Genomic DNA, 26,897 nt, shown 5'->3' on the forward strand with positions numbered 1-26,897 from the left:
TCCGGGTTTAGTTAATTATTATTTATTAATACTTTTGTTTTTATATCTTTTATCAAAAGGTTATTTTAATAAGAACCTTCTAAATAGGGTGAAACAGCTTGTTAAGGTTTTTAGATGAGTAGTAGTAGCCTATCGTAGCGGTATTTCGTTGGCTGGTTTTGAATCTTCATCCTCGGACTGACAAAGCATCTAAATAGGTAATTTCTGGAAGTTTGTGATAGGCCTACTTGCAGACGTAGAGGCTTTGAACCAATGGCGCAGGGTCGGTTGCAGAAATTAACAGAGTGAACTTTTCCGGTAGTCGTAAAGTGTTGTTGCCAGGAAATTATATCATTCTCTAGGTGCCGCTGAATGGAGAGCAGTTCTGAAATGAGTTGCTCAGCGCACACCCCAAAAGTCGAACCAGAGCCACTTGATAGTCGCCCTGCTTGGCTTTTTGCTTGGCATTGAGCACTTTTTGTAGCATTAATAGTAGGCTACGGTACTTATTGTTTTGTTTTATAGGCCTAAAGAATATTTTTTATGGTAGCAAGGCTGACCGCAGCAAGTTCTCATTGTAGTGTCTCATCATAGAAACCATTGTTACGTTTCGTTAGCGTTTTGTACTACTTGGTGAGCTACTTGCGACTGTTACAAGACCAATCAATCAATCATTTTATTTTTCGTCATTAACGCGTCATTCGTCATTAATTCGTCATTAACGCGACTAGAAAGAGTTTAGGTGATCACAATCACAATAAAGTGTGTCTGTGTGTAATCTATTAGAGTTAAGTATAGGCCTATCTAAGTTAATTTGACGTATACAACAACAGCGACAAGGATTTAATTTTAAAGTAAGAGAAGACAGAACAAGTTACCGTAGCTTGAAGCAACCCGCTCGTCTGTGAACTAGGCAGTTTAATATCTTTCTACGTGCAAGGTGAATTTGGCAAGCAACGTTGTGTGAATTTGGAACCAATAGAGATGATTGTATTTGAGATCAAGTGATTGAAAAGTGTGCTTTCGACATAGAAGAAAAAGCTGCTCGAAAACAATAACTTAGTTTTGAATGACGCAATAGCTATCACAAAAGCTCATGAAAATGTCAAAAATCAATTAAAAACAAGGCAGAGGCTTTATTTACAATATATTGCGAATATAGCCTCTGAGAGTATATGCACACGTTCAGTCCAGCATGACGTTTGGCCTCAATATGCGCTCAGGCCCAGGCGCTGTAGGCCTCTACGTCAGCTCCGTATCTTTTTGCGAAACGTCAAGTCGCGCATGCACATTGGACTAAACCAGGGGTCACCAAACTACGGCTCGCGGGCCGAAACCGGCCCGCGAACTGATTTCATCCGTCCGCCACGTGCTGCGGAAATAACAGCTGCACTACAGTAGTAGTAGGCATCCTTCCATCTTTTCAGATGATGGTAGCACTCTGGGTACCGCAGCTTCTCATGTGGCTCTGAAGTCCAACCCTGGCGTGGCAGTCTCGTCCACAGTTTGGACATATGAAATCAGAGGTGTTCTGAGGCTGCTGTCTCTCTTTTCTTCTTTGTCTTCTTTGCTCTAGTTGCTTCCTCCGCCTCGACTGACCCTTTGCTAGACCCGCACTGACTTTGTAGCGCCATCTGTTGCGATTTTCTGCGATCAGTTCCCAGCTGGCAGGGTCTATGTCAGTTAGCTTCAGGTCTCGTTTGCAAACGTCTCTGTAACGCAGTGCAGGTCGTCCTACTGAGCGTTTCGAATCACTACAACTGTTAAGGAAAAAAGTTACCAAACTTTTAGTAAAGGACTGACGTTGCTGTTTATCATTAGGCCACTACAAATGGGCAGTAGCGCACCCAGAAAAAAATTTAGGGGGGGGCTAATTCAGAAATGTCGGCCGAGTGATTTGCGACAATAGTGACAGTAGGCCAATGCCCATCCCTTTGATTAATATTCAAAGGCACTCACGGCCCACAACCCACCGGTTGCCGATACATCAGTATTCGTTCTCTCATAGCTCAATTGGTTAGCGCGTCACTTCTGGAACGAAGAAACTTCATAGATCAAGCGGCGCTGGTTCGACTCTCGGGGTGTGCGCTTGAGCAACGCACGTTAAGGACTGCTCTCCATTCAGAAGTATCTAATGGATGGAATAGTTCCCCGGCAACAAGACTTCAACAATCGGAAACTTCACTCTGTCAATCTCGGTGACCGGGCCTGCGTCAGTGATTCAAAGCCTCTACAAGTAGCTTATGCGAAACTGCCAGGATTAAGCTCTGCAAGAAGGTTTCTCAGTCTGAGGATAAAGATTCAATCAATCAAAAATTAGTTCGTATTTTCAATTAAAGTCCCAGACCCCTTCGTCTCTCTTCTCAAATGTCGTAGGCTATACAGTTTTACACCATGAGAGTAAGGGAGCATCTGAACTTTAGAGAGTTAAAGAAAGGTGCCATCAAAGACCATGGAGTGTAGGGGAAAGTAACCATAGTTGAGCCGGTTCCTTAGTTGATCCACCAGGATTTTTTATCGATTTGTTCAAAATCATTGCACCGTGACCACATCAAAGTGTTTGCAGCAAAATGGTTGTTCTTCGTTGTTAGTTTCAAGCGGTTCTTGCGAAAGATGAGTTCGCTAGCTCAAATTATGTATTTTTCTCACTAAAAACCGTTTTTTCTTGAAAAAAAGTCAGCTTAACTCATTCAGGAAATATTGCAGTTGGAAAGGCGAAAGTTTTTGTATGTATATACCTATGGCCACCTGAAGATACGGCCTGATTTGTCACATTTTGCAGAAATTTCCAGGTTTTTCTAACTTTGAGCGAACGTTTAAATAATTTTTTCTAAAAATTATATTCTTACGCTTTCTTTACTCTTTTTCCCAGATGACACAACAGGTTTTAACATCCTCAGATGTTGAAAAACAAAGAAAATTTGATTTCGAAAATTTTAGTCAGACTGTTAATTTTCAATAACAGTCTGATTTTGCGTTTTTCAACTTGGTTTTTCTCATTTGCTACTGCTTCCTCAAGGCAACAAAAAGTTTTTTGTCATTAGGAAACCACAAAAAGTAAAAACATCTCAAAAAATGTCAGTCAAGCACGAGCAGTAGCTGTAATCAAAATCTGCAAAATGTGACAAATCAGGCCGCATCTCCAGGTGGCCATGATATACCTAAGCTTAAAGTTTTAATTTGCGTATAATTTAAACTGCTGGATCAAAAGGAACTGACAAAATTTTTGTGTTGTGTTCAAACTGAGCGCTGCTCCATAGTTGAACCACTTCACCGACCCTTAGTTGAGCCAAGTAAGTCAACTATGGCTACCTACTAAATAACGATATTCCACCGATGTTTGTCTTTCCTCGTAAACGATACAAACCGTACACGCTCAAAAATGCTCCAGTTGGTTCCTTGGGTGTCGCAAACCCATCCGGATGGATGACCACAGAATTATTTGTCTATTACTTAGATCATTTTATAAAACATACTAAATGTTCGATGGAAAACCCCGTGCTGCTTATTCTTGACAATCATGTATCACATGTCTCCTTAACAGCCGTAGAAAGAGCCAGAGAGCATGGGATTGTTATGCTCACGCTTCATCCACACACTTCGCATAAACTTCAACCGCTAGATAAAGCCGTTTTTGGACCCTTCAAACAATATTACAACAAGTTTCGGGACAGCTGGATGAAATCGCACCCTGGAATCCCTTGCACCATTTACGATGTTGCTGGCATTGCTAAGGAAGCATACAACGTTTCATTTAGCAAAAACAACATTGAATCTGCTTTCAAAGCAACTGGAGTTTTTCTACTTAACATAGATACCTACACAGACGAAGATTTCTTGCCATCAGATCTTACTGATAGACCCAACCCTGCCGCTAGAGAAGAGCAGCTCATTGAAGAAACTGTACATTGTGACTGGTAACATACTTCAAGAATCGTTTCTAGCACTAGTTGCTACGTTCATCTGATGAAGTTGAAAGTAAAATTAACAACAAACAAGATGGTTTATTGCTTCACTGACGTTTCGCGCACCATGACAATGCGCATCCTCAGAGCGAATAACATACAAAATAAAATTTCACCAGGTTATATACTGCAGTGCGATTGAAGGCAAGAAAAAATAAAACACGCAATATTTTAAAAAATTGGCCAATGATGTGTGAGCGGTTACTTTCCACGTTAAATTACGTAAAGACTTCCATCAATAAACATAAAAAAATTCGAAGCGGTGACGACCAACAGAAAAAGTGCGATTGAAGGCAAGAGAAATAGAACACAATGTTTTAAAGATAGGCTAATGATGTGCGGTTACTTTCGACGTTAAATTACGTAAAAAAATTTTCTGTTGGTTGTCACCGCTTCGAATTTTTTTATGTTTATTGTTGGAAGTCTTTACGTAATTTAACGTGGAAAGTAACCGCTCACACATCATTGGCCAATTTTTTAAAATATTGCGTGTTTTATTTTTTCTTGCCTTCAATCGCACTGCAGTATATAACCTGGTGAAATTTTATTTTGTATGTTATTCGCTCTGAGGATGCGCATTGTCATGGTGCGCGAAACGTCAGTGAAGCAATAAACCATCTTGTTTGTTGTTAATTTTACTTTCAATTTCATCAGATGAACGTAGCAACTAGTGCTAGAAACGATAATTGTCCTGATGAACAGCCAAACTTTTCAGTATTCATACTTCAAGAACTCGATTCTTCTTTACAAATGCAAAATGTGCGTCAGGATGTTCCCTCTCTGCAGGAAAATGCTTCTGAAATGGGTAGAAGTGAAGGAACGTCAATTTATCAGACACCGATTCGAAGTGAACATGATTTTCCCAATTCTAATTATGTTTCACGTGCCGATATCTTTTCTTTGCCAAACGCTTTGCCTCGAAAGCGTTCCAGTCAATCAAAAAATAAAATGAAATCAGCTGTTAGCCTATAACAAGTACACCAGAGAAAAATCGCTTCATAGAGAAGCAAAAGCTATTAGATAAGAAACGAATGAGGCAATCTGACAAAGTGGCAAAGAAACGCAGTCAACCCAAGATGAGATGGGCTCAACAGAAAAATAAAACGCTTTTACAAGCAAACACAAAGAAGGCAAAGAAATCAATCATCTTCGAGAGTTCCTCAGAAGAATCTGATACTATGAGCCTGCATGATAGCTCTGATTTTGATGAAGTTGAAGATGAAAACATCTGTTGCATTTGCTCTGAAGTATACATTAAAAATGTGGAGGAATGGGTTGAATGCCTTTGTTCGAGCTGTGTTCATTGCAATCGATCAGCTGTCAGCTGCAGCAGTGCAGGTCCATGTAAGAGCTAGGCACATGAAGCTTGTATACTGATGATACAGCTATTTTCATATGCCAGTATTGCCAATAACTGACTAAAGCATTTGAAAAACTGATTTTTTTTTAATAACTGACATAAGTTTTAATGACACTCTCTGACTATTTGTATTCGTACTTTCTTTCATATTGCTCTTTGTCAATACACCTTTAATGAAATGTCACAATCAATGTGCAAAGCCTCGCGTCGGGCTGCTTTGCATCTTGACAGAATGTGCTGTTTTCATTGTGGAATTCTTGAGCGGTATGTTATTATCGGTTATGACCTGAAGTAACCTCTGATTACGAAATCTGTATTATGTAAAACGTGTTTTCTGGAATCATTTTCCCTACGTGACCTTCTAGAGACTTCTGTTGTTTACATTTAAATGCTACGTGACCGAACGATGGTTCTTTATGATGTAACCTTCTCGAAGTTACTGGACGGAACAGCCAACTATAAATAGTGGTGTAGTTTGTATTCTGATTATTCTGAGATTATTATTATGGTGATTATTATGATGATTATTATTGAGTTGGTTATGAGAGTTGTGCTATGAGTTGTAGATTGGTAGTTGATGCAGAAATTAGAGTTATTTGAGAAGCCGTTCGTTAAAGTTCTTCAAGAAGTCAGATTATCATTTCGCTAGTAGAATTATTCGACATTTAATTGACTGCTTTTCGGTTGACCCATTAAACTACGTCATTGAACCTTTCCAAGTCTTTTTCCTGGTAAGAGATAGAAAGAAATCGTGACATTCTGGGGGCTCGTCCGGGAATCAACCGAAAAAGAATTAACCGAAAAACCGAAGATTACCGAAGATTTATTAAAAGAATAATAAATTAATGTCAAGATGGCGAATACTGTCAAACATGAGATGATTGAAGACTTAGGGAGCATGGCTGAACGAATGGGGCTGACTGGTAATGAGAAGTCTCAGTTTGTGATGGAAGAGTATCACAAGATAATGGACCAAAAAGCTCAGCGAGAAGCTGACGAAAGAGAAGATAGAAGAACTGCTCGTGAAATAAGGAAAGCAGAACTTGAAGCTGAGGAAAAGCGAGCACAACTTGAAGCAGAGGAGAAGCGGGCGCAGCGCGAAGCTGAAGAAAAACAAGCTCAACGAGAAGCTGAAGAGAAACAAGCGCAGCGCGAAGCTGAAGCTGAAGAAAAACAAGCTCAACGAGAAGCTGAAGAGAAACAAGCGCAGCGCGAAGCAGAAGCTGAAGAAAGAAGAGCGCAATATGAATTGGAAAAGTTAAAACTTGAATTAGAAAGACAAAAGCTGGACATTGGTGAGCGATCTAATTCTACTAATGATAATGCTCGAGATGTTATTGTGGCGCAAGTTAGACGTCCAGATTTGCCATCATTTGTTGAAGAAAAAGATGAGTTGGATAGTTATTTGTTAAGATTTGAGAGATATGCTACAATAGCCAAATTGGAGAAGTCGACGTGGGCTACCCAGTTAAGCATGTTATTATCGGGACAAGCTCTTGATGTATATTCAAGACTTTCGCAAGAAGAAGCCATGAACTACGACAGATTGAAGTTAGCTCTGTTAAAGCGATACAATTTTACCGAGCATGGATACCGTCAAAGATTCCGTGAGGCAAAGCCTGAAAAACACGAAAGTCCAGGTCAATTTATTGAACGTTTGAGAAACCTTTTGTTAAAATGGTTTGAACTTTCGGGGGCCGAACAATCATTGGACGGATTGGCAAACCTTATAGTTAAGGAACAATTCACAGATTCATGTTCAAAAGATCTGTCTGTTTATTTAATGGAAAGAAGTCCGAAGACTCTAGAAGAAATAGCCAGTGTGGCAGAACAGTACTTAGTTGCTCATGATGAGAAGTTGTCGACTGAAGAAACGTTGTCATGCGATAATGACGAAGAGCAAACAAATAATTTTAAAGGAGGTGCGGTTCCAAGAGAAGTACGTTGTTTTAATTGTAATGGCTTAGGTCATAAGTCTGTTAACTGCCGGAAGAAGACTAACAGAAATCATCAGGAATCGAGGAAGTGGTGCAATCGTTGCAATAGGCAAGGACACGAAGCGAAGGAATGCAAGGACAAGTCGTTGTCCCGATCCAATCAGTCTGGAAAAGATGAAGACACGGACGTTTATCGAGGTGGTGGTGCGTTAATGATTCCTGAACCCACGCTTGGGGATGAGAGATCCGGAAAAATAATACCTGAAGATTACCTGCCAGTAGTGGATGGAAAAGTTGGAAAAAAAAAGGTAAAAGTTTTACGTGATTCTGGTTCTACTGGTATAATAGTGAGGAGAGATTTGGTTAAAGACAGTCAATTAACGGGAAAAACTGGAATTGTGATGTCGATAAATAACACTTCAATCCAAGGACCGTTAGCGAAGATATATATCGAAACTCCATATTGTAGTGGGAGTGGGACTGTGAAAGCGTTATGTTTACAAAAATCTTTAGTTGATCTTATAATCGGAAATGTTATTGAGAAAAATTCTGAAGTTACTTGTTATTCTTGTGGCAAGAATGGTCACTTTGCTCGAGATTGTTCTGCAGATAATCAGCAACGATCTCACGATGACGGATACAATGAGCGCGAAGAACCGAGAAGAGGCAGGCGACGACCATTTGGAGTTTGCTATAGATGCGGTAGACGCGGACATTTTGCCAGGGAGTGCGTTGCTGACGGCGGACATTCGGAAAACAGACGTTGCCGTGACAACCACTGCTACCGATGTGGGGAGATTGGACACATAGCCAGGAGCTGCTCTTTTGATGAAAAGGCTTGCTACAACTGTCACAGAGAAGGTCATCTCGCCAAGGACTGTCGGGAGAGGAGGTGTTTCCGATGTAAGAAGATGGGTCATCTTGCTCGCCGGTGCATTGAAAACATTGCGGACGTTGGAAACTTTCGCAGAAAACGTAACTATTGTTTTGAGAAAGCTATCGTTGGTAGATCATGCAACGATGGACTTATGAGAATTGATTTATTGAGTAATTAATTGTTTTGTGGTGTGTTTTGTATTGATTGTGTTGTTATATTGTTTGCAACAATATTCTAAGGGGGGGCGTATGTCACAATCAATGTGCAAAGCCTCGCGTCGGGCTGCTTTGCATCTTGACAGAATGTGCTGTTTTCATTGTGGAATTCTTGAGCGGTATGTTATTATCGGTTATGACCTGAAGTAACCTCTGATTACGAAATCTGTATTATGTAAAACGTGTTTTCTGGAATCATTTTCCCTACGTGACCTTCTAGAGACTTCTGTTGTTTACATTTAAATGCTACGTGACCGAACGATGGTTCTTTATGATGTAACCTTCTCGAAGTTACTGGACGGAACAGCCAACTATAAATAGTGGTGTAGTTTGTATTCTGATTATTCTGAGATTATTATTATGGTGATTATTATGATGATTATTATTGAGTTGGTTATGAGAGTTGTGCTATGAGTTGTAGATTGGTAGTTGATGCAGAAATTAGAGTTATTTGAGAAGCCGTTCGTTAAAGTTCTTCAAGAAGTCAGATTATCATTTCGCTAGTAGAATTATTCGACATTTAATTGACTGCTTTTCGGTTGACCCATTAAACTACGTCATTGAACCTTTCCAAGTCTTTTTCCTGGTAAGAGATAGAAAGAAATCGTGACATGAAACCACTTAATCTCAATGTGTGTTTTAAGCTATAAAACGCACAGGTTCATCAGTTTATCAATTCCCTTTTCTACAATATAGTGGCTCAACTAAAGACACTGGGTGGATCAACTATGGCGCTGCGATTCCATAGTTGAGCCAAATGAGTAGCCTACTTTTATACGTGAAAAGAATGCTACAACTAAGTTACTTACGAAGTATGTAAAAACACAAATCGCTAGTTTAAAGAGTTTCGTTTACGGTATTCAGTTTGTTTTGAGTGAAAACATTACCGGTTAGAATTTATCGCCAAAAATGTAAAATTTGGCTCAACTATGGTTACTTTCCCCCTACTTTGTGCACAGATCAAAAATTCTCTGCTGACTCATTTATAATTTTACGCAAAGGAAAATCCCAATTTGACACCAAAATTCCGGAAGCACTGTTAAGTGTTAACGCTACAAACCAAATCAAAGAAACAATTATTTGCTGGAGGCCCGTCCATTCTCCTTAAAGGGCGGGGAAACCCAAATTAAATTTTTGCGAGTTTTTTGTTTCAGCGTGATGTCATTGTGTACAACATGCGTTTTAGCAACAAAAAAAATCCAAATTTTGTTGCCCTCGTCTCGCTAAGGCCGCTTTTGTTTGATACCCGTTTGCGAGGTCTCGTTGCGCATCAAGCTGTGATTCTGTTCGCTGTGACGTCACAAGGTACATATTGTTGTGGCCAAAAGTTTAAGACCAGACTTGATTTATGACGATTTTTGCATTACTTCAAAATACTGCATCAGATATTGTTTCAGTTGCATCATCTTTATGCATCATCTTATATCTGATGCAGTATTTTGAAGTAATGCAAAAATCGTCATAAATCAAGTCTGGTCTTAAACTTTTGGCCACAACTATATGTACCTTGTGAAGTCACAGCGAACAGAATCTCAGCTTGATGCGCAACGAGACCTCGCAAACGGGTATCAAAGAAAAGCGGCCTTAGCGAAACGAGGGCAACAAAATTTGGATTTTTTTATTGCTAAAACGCATGTTGTACACAATGACATCACGCTGAAACAAACAACTCGCAAAGTTAATTTGGGTTTCCCCGCCCTTTAACATTTACTTGATGTATCATGTTCCCTGTGTGGTGCAAATTTTTTTGTAGTGATGTAGTTGCCTTTTCCTAATGTAAATTTACCTTCAAGAAGTTGAAATTAATTGCATTTTTTAATTAACTTATTTTCAGATTCCTGATAAGGGCTTAAAGTTAAGCCGAAATCGTTCGACTGTTAAAACTATTTGTAAATATGTGAAATATATTGTTACGGTATAGTGCTCAGCCCTGTTGTATTGTTGTGTCTTATTCATATCTAACCTGTAAGCAAAAGGTGGGCTATAACTTAAATGGGGAACATACAAAAACTTCATTTTTTGTGGCGGGTTTGGGGGGGGCTTGAGCCCCCTTAGCCCCATGCTGGGTGCGCTACTGCAAATGGGGACAGCCTGGGCTAAATTTGGAAAGATGTAATGTTTTTTCAAGAGCACAATGCCCTGTAGTGTACCACAGCAGGGGATAACTTTTCCAGCAACCTTTCGATTTTCATCAAAACTTTGCTATTCCACTGCTGACTTTGTTATTTATTGTGATAGAGAGCCTCACACTCAGAGTTCCAGCATGGTATAGCTGTTTCAATGGCCACGTGGTATTGTGGCCTTTATGGTATTGCGGAAGTCCTGGTATGCCTCGTCTGCGTTGCATGTTTCAGGTGATGGTAACTTTGCCGTAGACTCAATGGTCAAGTGGCTGCATTGACTCCAATCGGCTTTTTTGAAGTTCCATCGCTTCACCGGTGAGCTCGGGGCAGGAGCCACCAGGTTTGGGGAGATGTTGAGGAACGGCCGGTGCTGGGACCTGGAAAACTTCTCACACTTCTGTCTGGAAGAGAGCAGCTGTTGACACTCACGAAGGCCAAGTCAGGATTTGTCCCTGTTCCCCAGCAACCGGAGTGGAAACTGGCTGGTTACTTTGGATTGAATAAGAGGGCAAGATGGTTTGTAGAGGCCCAGTCAGCCAGCAATTCTCCGTCGCTGCTTTTATTGTTGTAGCCCCAGTCAATGTGCTGGCAGTTGGAATCGCCATGGTAGACTGAGGGTGGAGAACGTTGGAAGGGATGATGGCAACATTCGCGAGGGTAAAGGTTTGTAGATGTTGGCGATGTTGTAGTCTGAGATACAAATGCACACCCACTCAATATTGGTCGACAAAGGTCTACTTCAGGCCCTCATGCACAAACGTAGCGATGCTGTGCTTCCTGGTGAAGGTTGACCGGGCTAGCGTCGGTACACGACAACTGGGCGAGACAAACTGGGCGATACTCACTTGGGCGAGACCAGGTGGGCGACGAGCCAAGTGGGCGACGGACCAAGTGGGCGACGAGTCAAGTGGGCGACGAGCCAAGTGGGCGACGGACCAAGTGGGCGACGGTCAAAGTGGGCGACGGCAGCGAAAGTTTAGTGGTGGTAACATATATAATTCAGTGAAGAAAGGCGTTCTTCCCGGCTATCAGCACAAGGCTGATTACTCACTAGCACAGCGAGCAGCAGTAACGCTTCGCTAACCAGAACGGTGTAGCTTCCACGCTAGCCATAAAGACCTCCAATTAAACGTTTAAGTTATTTTGGCAGCCGATTGTAGCATCGAATAGACAGCGATAGACACGTGTTTCGCCCATGAGGCTGGGCTCACCATGAGGCTGATGAGCCCAGCCTCATGGGCGAAACACGTGTCTATCGCTGTCTATTCGATGCTACAATCGGCTGCCAAAATAACTTAAATATATAATTCATCTAGTTGCTTTGCGGTGTCACGGTTTATCGTGAAGCTTAAGAGAAACCCCTCAGAAAAGTGACAAACGAATGGCGAAAGAGTGGTTGAAGTCATTGAAGCTTGTCAGACGTTATAAAGTCATATTTTCTGTTTTAGATCATAAAATATTACTTTTAATTTTTATTTTAAAATACAATAATTGATTTGTCGAAGGGAGGCAATGAGAGTTCTCACGCTGAGTTTCACGAAGTATTAGAAGCAACATTTTCATTATTTTTTGTTTTAGATCATAAAATATTACTTTTAATTTTTATTTTAAAATACAATAATTGATTTGTCGAAGGGAGGCAGTGAGAGTTTTCACGCTGAGTTTCACGAAGCATTGGAAGCAACATTTTCATTATTTTTGTAGTCTAGAAATACCGCTTGCTGTTTGATGTTAATTTGCATTGTGACATCATCTTGACACATTATTTTGCAACACACAATCCAGTCTCTGAATAATATAAACACTTGCGGTAGGTCACTAGGTCAGCCAGTGCTGAGATCTTAACTACTAAGTAGATGGTTTGGTAGGTACATGCATTAGACATTTGAATTTTTGTAGTGATTTTCAAGCGAAACAGAAGTTTTTTGTTAGTTGTGCGAGTGTGTTATTGACATTGTTTAAAATACATATAAAAACTTATGCTACATACGAATCATTAACTACGGATTATCATTGCCTATCATTGCCTTAATGATTCGTATCATTAACTACGAATCATTAACTACGCTGTTTTTTTTCGGTCATTTATCGGTCATTGACCGATTTTTTAGCAAAATATCCGAAAAAAATATAGTCAATTCGGTCAAAATGTCCGAAAAAATATATAGTCAATTCGGCAGGGTGTTGCAAGGTTGAGTTTCGCTGATGAACTTTGAAGAAACTTTTGTCTGTTCTAACCTTTTTTTCAAAAGTTATTTAGATTTATCATTGCAATATTTTACATAGATTCAACGTCTTTGTTTGCAGTACAACGTTTAGCACAAGATTATGGTCTGGGATTGCGGACACTTACTCTTTGTTTTAATCGCATGCGTCTGTCCCACCTTTACTTCATTTCGCCCATTGCGGACAATCATTCGATTGGTGACCTATATATATGTAAGCCACGACATTCTGGAGAGGCGTGCTCACAAATTGAAATGACCTGAATACTTGGTATAAAACATGCAAGGCAAGTCGTAGTTGTCATCACAATTGAAAGCGTCTTTCTGAGGGGTTTCGCTTAAGCTTCAGGATAAACCGTGACGCCGCAAATTGCAAAATAATGTGTCAAGATGATGTCACAATGCAAATTAACATCAAACAGCAAGCGCTATTACTATAGACTACAAAAAATAATGAAAATGTTGCTTCCAATGCTTCGTGAAACTCAACGTGAAAACTCTCATTGCCTCCCTTCCACAAATCAATTATTGTATTTTAAAGTAAAAATTAAAAGTCATATTTTATGATTTAAAACAGAAAATATGTCTTTATAACGACTGACAAGCTTCGATGACTTCAACCACTCTTTGGCAATTCGTTTGTCTCTTTTCTGAGGGGCTTCTCTTAAGCTTCACGATAAACCGTGACACCGCAAATTGCAAAATAATGTGTCAAGATGATGTCACAATGCAAATTGACATCAAACAGCAAGCGCTATTACTACACTACAAAAAATAATGAAAATTTTACTTCCAATGCTTCGAGGGGTTTCTCTTAAGCTTCACGATAAAACGTGACACCGCAAAGTAACTGGATAAATTATATATGTCACAACCACTAAACTTTCGCTACCGTCGCCCACTTTGGCCTTCGCCCACTTGGCTCATCGCCCACTTGGTCCGTCGCCCACTTGGCTCGTCGCCCACTTGACCTGTCGCCCACTTGACCTGTCGCCCACTTGCTCCGTTGCCCACTTGGCTCGTCGCCCACCTGGTCTCGCCCAAGTGGGTGTCGCCCAGTTTGTCTCGCCCAGTTGTCGTGTACCGGCTAGCGTGTAGTTGGGAATAGCTATCCTATCTGCTAAGGTGCAGTGGGTCTCTTATAGGAGGATAAAAAGCGAACGGTTGGTATGGGAAAGCTGCTCCATAAATTTGATCTTGATTGTTGTGTAGCCTTCTATATTGAGTTGCACAATGGTGGACGTCTGAACTTATCAATTGCCCCTTGTAGCTATGCCTTCCGGGTGGAGGCTCTTTGTTGGCAAGTTTCGTTTCTCATCTGCTTATGTGCAGATGGTACTCACAGGATGGGGCACAAAGAGCCACTTGTCGTCCAGATTCTCTGGGAACAGATAATGAACCGCAATTTGTTTCCTCAGAGTTTGAGAATTTCTTAACCGAGTACTGAGAAATGCATAAAAAGTCGACACCCTTGTGGCCACTAGCAAATGGAGAGGTGGAGCGACAAAACAGAACGTTAATAAAAGCAATCAAAATTGTACATGTGGTGCATTACTATTCATTTTGCTATTTGATGTTCGGACAAGAAATGAAAACAAAACTTCCACAATTGTTCCATGAGCCACAACAGTTCGATAAAGAAATCTGACATCGTGATGGGAGAATGAATTGAAAAGTAAAAGCTACGCTGACAAAAAAGAGGTGCTGTTATAGGATCAGAAATTAAAATGGGTGATGAAGTCTTAGTTGGAAATTCTAAAATTTCTAAATATTGTCTTTCCAAACTTTAAACTTGTCCCTCAAACAGTTGTCGGGAGAAAAAGAGTGAGGTTACCATTATGGATAAGGATGGTGTTGAATTAAAACGTACGCTAATTCGTCCTTCTTTAAGAAATACTACAGGCCAAACAACAGTAGTAGTTCTGAGAATGGTATTTGCGACACACCGCCAGTCATGATTGATGAAGCAGATTCAATGAACCTATCGCCCCCATGTTTGCAAATGCCAGAACGTTGTTCTTCTCATTCTATAACTGAACCAGCAAGGTTCGAAGACTATGTTCTTACACAACAATGTTTACTACATGTGATAATTTTGTGTAGTTTTATTTTTACGCGTAGTGGAGAAGCTTAACACATGCTAATATTTTTTTGTTTATTTTTGTCTTACTTTATAGTTGGATAAAAGGCATATTGCCAAAAAATTGTAAATACCTGGTCTTATTTTGTTGTTTCATTCATTGTTTCGTAATTGAGTCGCCTCTAAAGTGCAACTGAAGCAGTTCATAAATGCTGATTCATGTTCTTGTTTTTCAATGTTGAAGCTGCATTAATTATGTGATTTTACCGTATTTAGAAGTTTTAAATCAAGGGAGGGATGTATAGTGTTTCATCATAGAAACCGTTGTTACGTTTCGGTATATCGTTTTGTACTACATGCCACTGTAACGAGACTCAAAAGAGTTTAGGTGATTAGCTAACAACAAGTACAATAAACTGTGTCTGTGTGTAATCTATTGAAGTAGAGTAGGCTATATTTAAGTTAATCAGACGAATACAACACTTATCTTTACAAAGTTTTATTTTTTGGTTTCTTTTTTAAGCGCCATGTCAATAGTTGTGGACTTAATTGTTAAAAGTATCTTTATAAATTTATAATGACAATCCTCTGTCAGGATATTTCACCGGAAACGCTGTTAAAGCGAGAAAAAAGAAGGGAGAGAAATAAAGTTGCTGCAGCGAAATGCCGCTTTAAAAAAAAGATTATATCGGAAAAGCTACGAGAGGTTTGTAGAATAAGCAAAATTGCACATTCTGAAGTCTCATCTGAATTTTTAGACTCATGCCTTATCATTGCCATAATAGCATTTCACATGCTTTAAAGTGCGTTTTAAAAGGTTTAATTTTTAGGAGTTGAATTCAACCGTGTGAGGGCATTTTACTTTGGTTTTCTGTAACAAAGAATAACAACTCAATGTGCAGGAAAACTGCCTGGGGTCCCTTGTCATCCAAGTAATATTTTACTTTTCTTTGAGTAATTAACATGTTTCGAATTATTATCGTGAACTTTGATAGAAATACCAATTGCAATTGATTATGTCTCAGGAATCTGAAAGCCTTGAAAGCGCAAACGTAAAGTTGAAGAGGGACATCCAACGGTTGGAAGATGAGAAACAGACGTTGATTTACATCTTGAATATTCATTGTCCCACTTGCATCAAGCCAGACCTTTACAATAAACTGCCCATTCAGTCAGAAAATAAAAAAGACGGGCTGTTAACACGTGTATCATCCAGTGACCATTTGCTAGAAACAGAAGCAGTTCGCTCGTGGTCGCTTTGCTCAACGAAAACTTCAAATTCCTTTGAAGATTTATTAAATATTCCAACGTCAGCAAATTTATCTATTCAAAGAACATTGACACAATCATGTTGAGTCTAAAGGTTGAAGTCAGGGTTGTCAGTTTGGCATTTTTTTAAAGTTGTTTGGTATTTTTTCAAAATTTGGCAGTTGTTTGGCCTTTTTTGTTATTCTTTTGGCCGAAAAATTTTGTTTGGCGTTTTCTAATTTGGCTTTTTGTTTACATGACTAATTGTGATTGGCAATTTCAATAAAACCATCGACATGGCAAATGAACATGTGGCACGAAACAGCTTAATTCGCTTTCGGGATTTTACTTTATTTCGGTACCAGCTGTTTCGTGCCACATACATATTTCACATGTATTTGTGAACATTACCGGTACTGTGTGTTTATGGATATTGTTTCTAGTACCGATAACTTTTGGTAGTTAAAGCAACATCTTCAAGTCTTTCATGAACCTTTTTTATGTTGCTGTTATTATGTTATTGTCGTGCTTGCAAAACGTGACGAAACCAACTTCATATTCCATAATTTTTCATATCTGGCTTTGAATTGTTTCAGGCATTCTATGAAGTGATACAGCTTAATGGTAATAGCTGGGATAATAATGATGTATGTGAATTTGATTGCTTCTTTTTTTCTGAAGAATACGGTACTCTCAAGAATGAAGATAGCTAGGTTGTGCAATAACAGTATAGTACTCAGCCTCTCATAATTATGACAATTGTGCAAATTTTGACTAAAGCATGAAATTTTCACCAGTGTTAGTACCTACATACCATAAGGGTAATTTTAAGATCGGGAGGTAAGTTAGATTTGACCTCTGATAACCTTGAGAGGTCAATGACCTCAAAGCATCAGAATATTGATATTTGGCGTCATTGGTTAATCTTACAGGCGTGTATGATGTACAAACATGCACATGTGTTATAAAAAAAGTGTCTATACATTCTACAAAGTGTTGAATGTGATAGTGTGTTGTTCATTATTATCAGGGTTGCCAGGTTGGCCTTTTTACGGCTAAATTTCACAAACTTTGCCTGTTTTGAAGTCGTTTGGCCAATAAACACTAGGTTTGGCTTTTCAGTCTTATTTTGCCTTTTTTTATATTGCTTCAAATTTTCTGTTTAGATTTTTTTTATCTTAGCCCACTGTATTTTGTAAGATTGAAACAACAACGGCAACACTTGTCTTTTCTTCTTTCAGTGGTGATGATTGTTATTTGTAATTGCCAGGGTTGGAAGTAACGACTAATTGCCACTATTCGATAGCGTTATACGTTGCTTTCTGAATATCGAATGCTTATACCCATTAGTAGCTATAACTGCTCTAGGCTGCTGCTGAGCTGAGTCGGAGTCTGCCTCGCTTTCTGACCTAGTCTTGTTCTGACACGATTCCTGTTCCATATCTCAAAAGCTAAAACCTCAATTGCTAAGGTAACAGGGATCAGTAGTCAGTAGATGTAACAGAAAATATATTTCGCACTTGCTAGTGCATCGTCAGTTCTGATCTGTTCTGATCAGAACTGATGATGCACTAGCAAGTACGAAATATATTTTTTGTTACATCTACTGACTACTGATCCCTGTTACCTTAGCAATTGAGGTTTTAGCTTATACCCATTACTTTTCAAAATAAATATCGAATGCGCGTTATTCACTGCTTTTTTATGTAAGCAACAAAATCATTATTCGTTTTTCACTAATCAACATTTAGGAGAACTGCTGAATCATTTTTATTGTTCACTTACTTTGTCGCCAAAACGAATTTACGAGATTTAGTTTTCGGATTACTATCCGACATAGTCCCCTTCCGGTTTTCGAACTTTAAAGGATTAAGGAAAATTTTGCGGCAACGCAGTTCAGAAAAACCATGCTACTGAGAGTCGTTCAGTGCTACCAACCTTGCAGTTTTCCCGCATGTTTGGGCTTGTTTTTTTTGAGTTTAAGGATTGCTTGTTTTTTGGCCAGTCAAACTGTTTTTTTAGTAATTGCTATTCATTGCTTTTTTAAGTATCGATAGCGTAAAGTCATTGCTTTTTTAGGCACTATCGAATAGTGAAATAGTCATTGCTTTTTGACTAACGACTTCCAACCCTGGTTACTGCGCATGTGCAGAGTGTGCAGGCAACAACGATGGAAGTCTTGCTTTCTTGCTCTTGTAGCGATGGTTCTTTGTTTTTATATTTTTAACATATAGGATAGGCTTCCTGATATGAGAGCGCATTCGCAAGGCCGAGACACACTTCTCTTGTTTGAGAAAGACATTGGTCCAGCCCTGTTGAAGGCCTGGATCATGACAGTGACGCGATGTAGGCTACCTAGTAAGAGCAGCATAGATAGCCCCGAGAGAAATGTTTGAGACAAGATTCACCTTTAATGGTGTGTTCCGTTCTGATTCTCAGATAAATTCTGTGACACCATCCCTCCTTGCTATGGTTAACATGATCCTCGATAATGCGAACATCAAGCACCAGACTCAGTTGGCTAACACAACCAACTCAACTGTTGCGCTTATACTATCGCAGCTACTAGTGTTCAACAATGTGAAGCATGCATGCTGCATGGAGTCAACCTCAGTGCGCCACAACCGCGAGAGAGAAACCCCATTCCTACTCTACCTGACCTTCAAGATTCACGCTGTGGCCAGGAACAGAGGACTGATCGACACACTCTTCCGCCTAATAGGGATGTGTGTTTCGTATGATTGATTACTACAGCTCACAGCAGACATTGCCAATGGCGTCTACCAGCGCTTCAACATGGAAGAAGTTGTTTGCCCACCCAAGCTGCGCCAGGGACTGTTCACTACTGGGGCTGTTGAGTGTTGATAATGTTGCTTATAAAGACGTATTATATACCGTTGGAAAGATAATTTTATCAGCTTTTCAATGATGGGTTTTGTCATCTTTTTTACCTTTGGGAGAAAACGTTACCACCAAAAACGTGCCAGGGGTAAAACACTAATTTGCCCCCTGTAGAATTTTTGGTCAACCTAGAAAAAAATCTTATAAAAACGTATTATAGGCTACTGTTGGAAAGATACTAATTTTATCAACTTTTTAATGATGGGTTTTGTTATTTTTTTTACCTTGGGGAAAAAAGCTACCACCAAAAAAGTGCCAGGGGGTAAAGCACTAATTTGCCCCCTGTAAAATTTTTGGTCACCCTAGAAAAAAATCTTATAAAAGCCAATTATATACTGTTGGAAAGATAATTTTATCAACTTTTCAATGATGGGTTTTGTTATTTTTTTTACCTTGGGGAAAAAAGCTACGACCAAAAACGTGCCAGGAGGTAAAACACTAATTTGCTCAACATTACAATACAATTATAAGCTAAAATACGATACCTTCGTAACAGAATACAACACCATAAATTGGAATATTACTATCAGCAAAACAAACTAACAATCGGACAGCAAAAACATAAAACATATAACTTAATTAAGAAGTATTTATCACACGTTTAAGGGGGGGGGGAAGTTGATGGAGATAATAGGAGAGATTTTACCAAAATAAAAGGTTTTCTTTTATAAGCAAGTCCTACATGTAAGCAACAAATAAAAGCTATCTAAGAGGAAGTAAAGAAGTTTTTAGTTAAAATGCTTTTTTATACGGTATTTTGTTACGAAAATACAGAAGCAATCTGTTGTCCCCCTCCCCCCAGTCCTGGAGTGCCAGAAAAGCCCGGTCTTGCTAGGGTTAAACCAGCTGTAAAAACGACATTTAAAGTATTAAGTTCTATTAAAATATAACTTCAACACTAGGGTCTCATCTGGTGGTATTTGGGGTAAAAAGTTTACACCCCAAAGTTTATTAATTATGACGTCAATATGTCATATTGAGGTGGTCCATAAGGTTTGAAATTTTTAGGTCTCAAAATCTCGAAGTTTGGCCGTATCTCCGGAACCATTCATTATAGATCGACAGAATTAGTGTCAAAATGCGCAGAAGGGTCGGTTTCCTATACCTGATGTAGAGAATATTAAGGTCTACATTATTCAGAAAAAAAGGTATTTAAAAAACTAGTTTTTGGCAAAATTAGGCTGTCGGCTTTTTTACGTACCGTAACTGCAAGCCTTAATGTATGTATTTCTGGCGATTATGCTTTTTAGCTAAAGTATCAACAATCAATTTTGCTGCGAGAACCATTCCAGTTTAGCTTTTAAATGTACAGCAGCTATTCTCGTTACCGGAACATTCAACTGATCAGTTGGTGTTAAGGTTTCAGTACTTAGCTTGTCTAGTCTTGCTATCTGGTTAAGCAAAGCCCCATCTTGCATTGCTCCAGAACCCTTTTGGCGCCGTTCACAAACGAAATGACATGGGAAAGATATATTTCATTTATGTGGAACATGCGTTCAAGGGTATGAATATCATGGCCAGCTTCATCATTTAAAATTATTGACCAGTCGAGTATTGACAACGGACTTTTTTCCTGTGTTGAGAGCAGTCGCATCAGCTATGACTTGGGATAGGTAAACTCTGCAAGCCTCCTGGATGATGGTGTCAAAAATCAGTTCAGCATCAGGGACCGACACACTTTTGGGAAAATATTTAACAACAAGCACACTTTCGTGTTTCATGCCATTATCATCAACAAGTTGACCCAAGAAAACGTATCGATCTATTTTATCGAAAACGCGCCCATCATAACGTAATTGCATGGCAGAAGCTGAGTTGAGAAGGTTCTCAATTTCCGTCAAAAATTTTTCTCATGTTTTTTATCGTTGGCGGTAGGCTATACTGTCGAAGGTGATGCAGCTATTTGATCTTTTCCAAGAACCGACCTCATAAGATCTAACTGCTGGCGTACCGAAGTCATCCTACGATCAGCAAGTACTTCTATCATTTATTGAAAAAGAATGTACTTTCTTGTACATTTTTCCCCCAACAACTGGTTTCAGAGGCTCGTAGGCTATTCATCATCTTCCCAATTCATATCCCCGTCAAAGTCGCTTTCGCAACTGTGTAGATATCTAATTGCTTCATTTCTTTTTCTCTGCTTCGAACATAGTAGTGCCGATGCTTTGGCAGATTGTATGCCAGAAGTGCTCGGTTGTTCAACTTTTCTGCTCGTTTCCCACCTCCTTTTATGATTTTCCCGTTCCAAAGCCTTTTCTACATGGTTGACATCTATGCCACCGATAACCATTTTTTGATCTTTTCGCTGATCTTTCAAGAAAGCGATTTCTTTCTCCTGGACTCGGTTTTCGAGTTCACAGCTGCAAGAGAGTTTCTTTTGAAAAACAACCGGATTTTCGGAGATCGAACACTTGCATGCACATATATCGAACAAGTTCTGTAACCATTCTTGGTTACCCTCATTATCTCTGCGTTTCATTTCCTTCTTTCTTGCTGTTTTGTAGCCTACTTCTCTATCACGTCTTTTAACTTCGCTTCAATTCTCTGTTTGCTAAGCACTGAAAGACCAGCTTTGTTCCACATGCCAACTACATCTTTCAGCAGTTCATCTTTCAAATCTTTGAAAAGGGGTATTTTCTTCAAAAACTTAGGTTAGCTTCGACTACTTTCTTCGTCAAGTAAAAATAGTGACTGACTATATCTGAATTAAGGGGAAGCACATTTCTCTCCAATTCCTTGAAGGTTTGCATCGACTTGCTAATACTTGACCTTAATGCCATAATGACACTTAATCAAAATCTAAAGCAGGTGAGCAGCATACCTCTTCCTCAACGGTTATTGTAGCCTAATAGTAATAGGCTACAAGGCTTGTGATAATGTTACCTGTTTAACTGGGGCCATAACCAATTCGTTCATGAATACTTTCAGCAATTCAGGTTCATGGGGGTTTCTGTGCCAAGAATATCTTCAACTGAAGGATACGTACTGCTTTCATGTTCATGATTTTTTAAGGCATCCTTTATGAGTTTTGCTGCTGTTTTAACAATGCGCTATAAGTCTCTTTCCTGATACAATTTTTCACTTACAATTCCACTCATTCTGTCAAGGAGAACAATTTTACTCTTGCCATTTGTTTCGAATAAGCGCAATGAATTTCCATACTTTTTTTTTATTTGGGTCATCTTCAATGAATATACATCATCCCCAAGTTGGTTTGGTTTTTGAATCTTTATCCTCGGACTGATAAATCCTTGATTGGTTATTCCTGGTAGTTTCGCATACTTGTAGAGGCTCTTGACGCAGGGCGGTTACCGAAATTGGCAGAGTGAAGTTTTTCGATTGTTTAAGTGTTGTTGCCGGGGAATTATTCCATTCACTAGGTGCCGCTGAATGGAGAGCAGTCCTGAAATGCGTTTCTCAAGCGCACACCCGTAGAGTCGAACTTGCGCTGCAGGATCTTGAGCCGGGCGCGTAACCACTGAGCTAACGGGGCGGACATTCCTGCATGATGGAATGAAACTCTGCAACGGTGTACAAGTCCATATCATCTTCCATTTTTTTACACGCAGCATTAAACAATGTCATTTTTTCAAAGAATGTTGGACGACCAGGTGTTAAATACTGAGCAGGATGTTCAAACCTTGTTCTTCATGGTAGCCTACATGGTATCTGGCTTCAGGAGCCACCAGGTCGTGTGCACTAAGCATTCGTTTTTGAACAGTTTTAGCAAGTTCATCGTCTCTACTTTGGTATAAAGCAAGTGTTACGTAATATATTCCTGACGATTCTGTCCGCACCTCTTCAAATTTATTTCAATCAGGGTGCCTTTCATCAAACATGCAACAATATATCCACAGTAAAAATACTGCTTTTTAAAGTCGACGACTGTTGATCTGACCGCATCGATACTCTCTTGCTACTGGATTGTTCATTGCTTGAGGCTGGACGTTTCTTGGATCTCGTATGGTTTCTCAAGAAATTACGGCATGATGTATGGATGTACGTAATAAGGCCATTTTCTCTTTTTTTCTGCAGAGTTGCGACCAGCGTTTCACAATCCAGTTTCAAAGCATGACCAATAGTGTCCAAAGGGTGTGTGGTACTGGTACTATCACTCTCGCAGAAATAAGCTCCAGCATGACACAGTGAATCACCAGTCCGATAGCCTTCTCTACACTTAACACAAATTGCTGTTTCTTCTTGACTTGAATCCGTCTACAATGTATGACACTACTTTACTAAGCATTAGCCTATCTAAAAAAACAAGCAAGGGAAATAAAACTGACCGTAGCAAGTAAACAATAACATAATGAATTTATAATGAACAACGACAGCTCTACTGATGCCCCCCTGTCTTGCTCACTCTTACCCCCTGAAACAGATGTAGCCTATAATTATATTTTCATTTAAACCTTTTGCATGTATATCCTGCTTTTCTGTTGATATTCGTTAGTTTTTAGCTTTTTGTTCACCCATTATAGGAAAGATAAGAATATAAATACTCTTATGTTAAATATTTTTCCCTAATTTCAATTTTTACACCCCTGACACGTTTTTGGTCGTAAATTTTTTCCCCAAGGTAAAAAAAATGACAAAACCCATCATTGAAAAGCTGATAAAATTGTCTTTCCAATGGTAGGCCTATATCATACGTCTTTATAAGAATTTTTTCTAGGTTGACCCATTTTTAGACCAAATTCTACAGGACTATGAATGCATTGTCACAACCAGCGTTGCCTAATGGGTTAGGGCAAAGGAGTAGTAATTTTGATTACGTGGGTTCGATTCCCACCCTCTGCTAATACTATTTTTTCTTCTGCAACTGAAGTGAGTGCAAGATGATGCAACTGAAACAATATCTTATGCAGTATTTTGAAGTAATGCAAAAATCGTCATAAATCAAGTCTGGTCTTAAACTTTTGGCTACGGCTGTATCAACGAGATATAACACATCTGTGTTATATCTCGTTGGGCTGTGTGTACCTTGTGACGTCACAGCGTCACGGCTGGATGCGCGCGAGGCCTCGCAAACGGGTATCAAACAAAAGCGGCCTTAGCGAGACGAGGGCAACAAAATTTGGATTTTTTTGCTAAAACGCATGTTGTACACAATGACATCACTCTGAAACAAAAAACTCGCAAAAAGTGAATTTGGGTTTCCCCACCCTTTAAGCCTGCAATCAATGGAGTTTATAAGGAAAATTGTGACTAAAAAAACAGTGGTGTTATATAGGCTACGTTACGCATGATTGCATCTTCGGACAGTGTGGTACGTTAAAGTGCCTACCGTTTGGATGAGCACAAAGTTGATATTCGTGGAGGAATTGTAGAAAGACAACGTGAATATCTTGTAGCCTAACTTGATTTTGTGGCGGTGAGATGGCGCAGCGGATAAGGCGCTCGCTTTCTAATCATGCAATCTTGGTTCGACTCCCGGCTTAAGCTGGTTGGTGACAAAAACCGCTCACCTCTACCCAGGGTGTAATAAATTGGGCTGGCGTAGTTGCTGAAGGAAAGGCAGCCGAGAGAAAGGAACTGATTGCCACCCTACTCTCATTAGTGCCGAAGACTTAGTATAATGAGAACCTTATCTTCTCAATTCTCATCCCCCGATGCTTGGATCAAGTATGGGACTCACATTTACCTTTTTTTTTATAGTATAGCTTACCGCGGAAAACCGGTTGAAAATCACTGTCTTACACCACTACCAAATTGTTATTTAAAACTAAGGTTACACAATGCACAGGTGTGCTAATAGCAATAGAAATATCTAGCAAGTAGGCTAACTTAAAAATTTCAAAGTTTTGGCAACTTTTTTGGAAAAATTATGTCAAAAATCCAGTAAGTAGGCTATACAAAAGCAGAAGCATTGCAGTTTCTGGCTCCTCTAGAAAGCTGACTTGTTGTTTGTCTTACTTATATGACGTCAAGCATTATCATTTTTATTTTGCGCCCATTGCAACCAGGGCCGGATTTAGATGATGGAGGGCTTGGGGCACTTTTAGATCGGGTGGGGGGCCCGTGCAAGAACATTTTTCGCGCCTAGGCGCTAAAACCCCATCTTCACGTCCACAGTAGCATTAATCCAGCACTGCACAGTATTTTGCAGAAATTTCAAAGGCTGAAACAAAAAAGATTAACACAAAATCACATTTTTTCCACGTCGGGGCCCCGGGGCACCTGCACCCTCTGCCCCCCTAAATCCGGGCCTGATTGCAACAGCATACAGGTTCTTCAATTCATGTCTTTAGCCTACCCAAGGAAATATTTCTTATTGTAACGTGTTTTTGTTTGTCAATAGATGTTTGCTAGTTGAAACAACTGTTTTGTATAGTTTATGGCCTTCAAACTATTTTGCTCGTGGATTGCTGTTCCTCGTAGAGCTGATAACCCAAAAAACTTTGCTATTATTGCTTTTGATTAAGAACTTTGTGCAGGGCCGTTGACAGGATTTCTCGGGCCCGGTACCAATTTATCTTCGGGCCCCCTTCATCGACAAAGCTATGAATATAAAGGTTGTGTAAGCAACAAACTTTTATTGATGTCGTTTAAGCATGGTCATTTAACAAATCTTACGCAATCTTAAAATTTCTTGAACCGGAAAACTTACTATCTCTACCTAGCGGTTGCTTTTTTGAACTTTTATTTGTCAAATTTCGCTGGAGTTTTACTTCCCGATTCCATTGATGTTTCACTGGTCATTCTAGGCTCACCAGAAGAAAATTTACAGCACTGCAGACAGTCAGAAAGTTTTCAATTTGATTTCGGAAAGGTGTTTGGGCCTAGGTCAAACATTTGCTGCAATCGGAAAAGCGGTTTTGATTTAACTTTTAGTGCAGAAATAGGGATAGTAGCCTAATCTTCTTACCAGTGCCATTTCAGTTTTTGAATTTGGACAAATATTGGCCTGTTTATTTTGAACTTCGTGTTTCGGGTAATATTCGTGGTTAGGGAAATCACTATACTAGACTAAATTCTTATTTTACTGTTTGGTGGCAGAAGTGGCTATTTTACCACCAGAAAGTTGAAGTGGGCTCGGTAGCCTATACTTTACCATCTGACGGCTGTTTTAACCTCTGATGGCAATTCCTTTAGATCTGATTATATTAAGATCTTGATAATGTTTGAAGTTGCAGGGAAGTTTTTAAATCAGGGCCCGGGTTAGGGTGCACCATTTGCCCCAAAAATTTTAAAACTTCTGTCATTTCATCCTAACTTTTTTTTACTTGTGAAGTTAGCTTAGTAAAAGACTACTTCAAAATTTTGTGTCGTCTGGATAAAGTTTGACCCCCCCCAGCCGGCCATTATTTAAGGCCCCCTACAACACTTTTTGATGATTTTTGCCACTAGAGCGCGCTGTGGATAATAATCAACTAACAGTTTAGTTTCAGCAGATGCCTCTTTTCTTACTCATTCATTAAAAAAAATTGGTCAAAATAGGATGAGAGGGTGCAAAATTATAGGGAATTTTATGCTTAAGAGCGCCTCTAGTGGTGATGCTACATTATCAAATAACTAGCTTGTTTGTTATCCAAATCAAATGAAACTGGTGTCTAACCCCCCATTTTCGAGGGTGGAGATTTCATTTTTGATGCTTGGCTTTAACAGATTTGGTAGTGAACAACAAAAACATCATATTTTTTATTTTACGGGTAATAACATGCCAATCCAGTTTTTTACTTGAAGACATCAATCCCAGTGAGGTTTCAAACATCATAATGACATTGAAAACAAAAACTTCATCTGGAATACACGATATCCCGACAAAATTCATCAAACTTGCAAACTGTATTATTTCACCCATTCTTACTCGATTATACAACAACTGCTTTGCTCAAGAGACCTATCCAGATCCACTGAAGCTGTCTAAAATCATCCCAATACCAAAGGTATCCAATCCCACCGCTTTAACCGATCTCAGGCCAATATCTCTTTTGCCCACTTTCTCTAAAATTCTTGAAAAGCTTTTGTACGAACGAATGATTAA

The 26,897-nt window shown here is 39.4% G+C and overlaps 2 protein-coding genes and 1 pseudogene across 2 annotated transcripts; 2 read left to right on the top strand and 1 right to left on the bottom strand.

Moving 5' to 3' along the window:
• The first annotated feature begins 3,465 nt into the window (after positions 1–3,465).
• LOC145768992 (uncharacterized) lies at positions 3,466–3,900 on the top strand. Its single transcript, XM_082580593.1, has one exon. It carries the CDS (start codon positions 3,466–3,468, stop codon positions 3,898–3,900), a length of 435 nt encoding a protein of 144 aa, XP_082436719.1.
• A 2,314-nt stretch (positions 3,901–6,214) lies between these two features.
• LOC145768993 (uncharacterized) lies at positions 6,215–15,927 on the top strand. Its single transcript, XM_082580594.1, has 3 exons — positions 6,215–8,216; positions 15,357–15,467; positions 15,787–15,927. The coding sequence occupies exons 1-2, from the start codon at positions 6,215–6,217 to the stop codon at positions 15,407–15,409; spliced, it is 2,055 nt and encodes a 684-aa protein (XP_082436720.1). The 3' UTR covers positions 15,410–15,467; positions 15,787–15,927.
• Positions 15,928–21,769: 5,842 nt separating this feature from the next.
• LOC145768994 (uncharacterized) lies at positions 21,770–23,595 on the bottom strand (annotated as a pseudogene).
• Positions 23,596–26,897: the final 3,302 nt, after the last annotated feature.

The sequence above is a fragment of the Aplidium turbinatum genome, chromosome 4 (genome assembly GCF_918807975.1).
Source record: "Aplidium turbinatum chromosome 4, kaAplTurb1.1, whole genome shotgun sequence".
Lineage (NCBI taxonomy): Eukaryota > Metazoa > Chordata > Ascidiacea > Aplousobranchia > Polyclinidae > Aplidium > Aplidium turbinatum.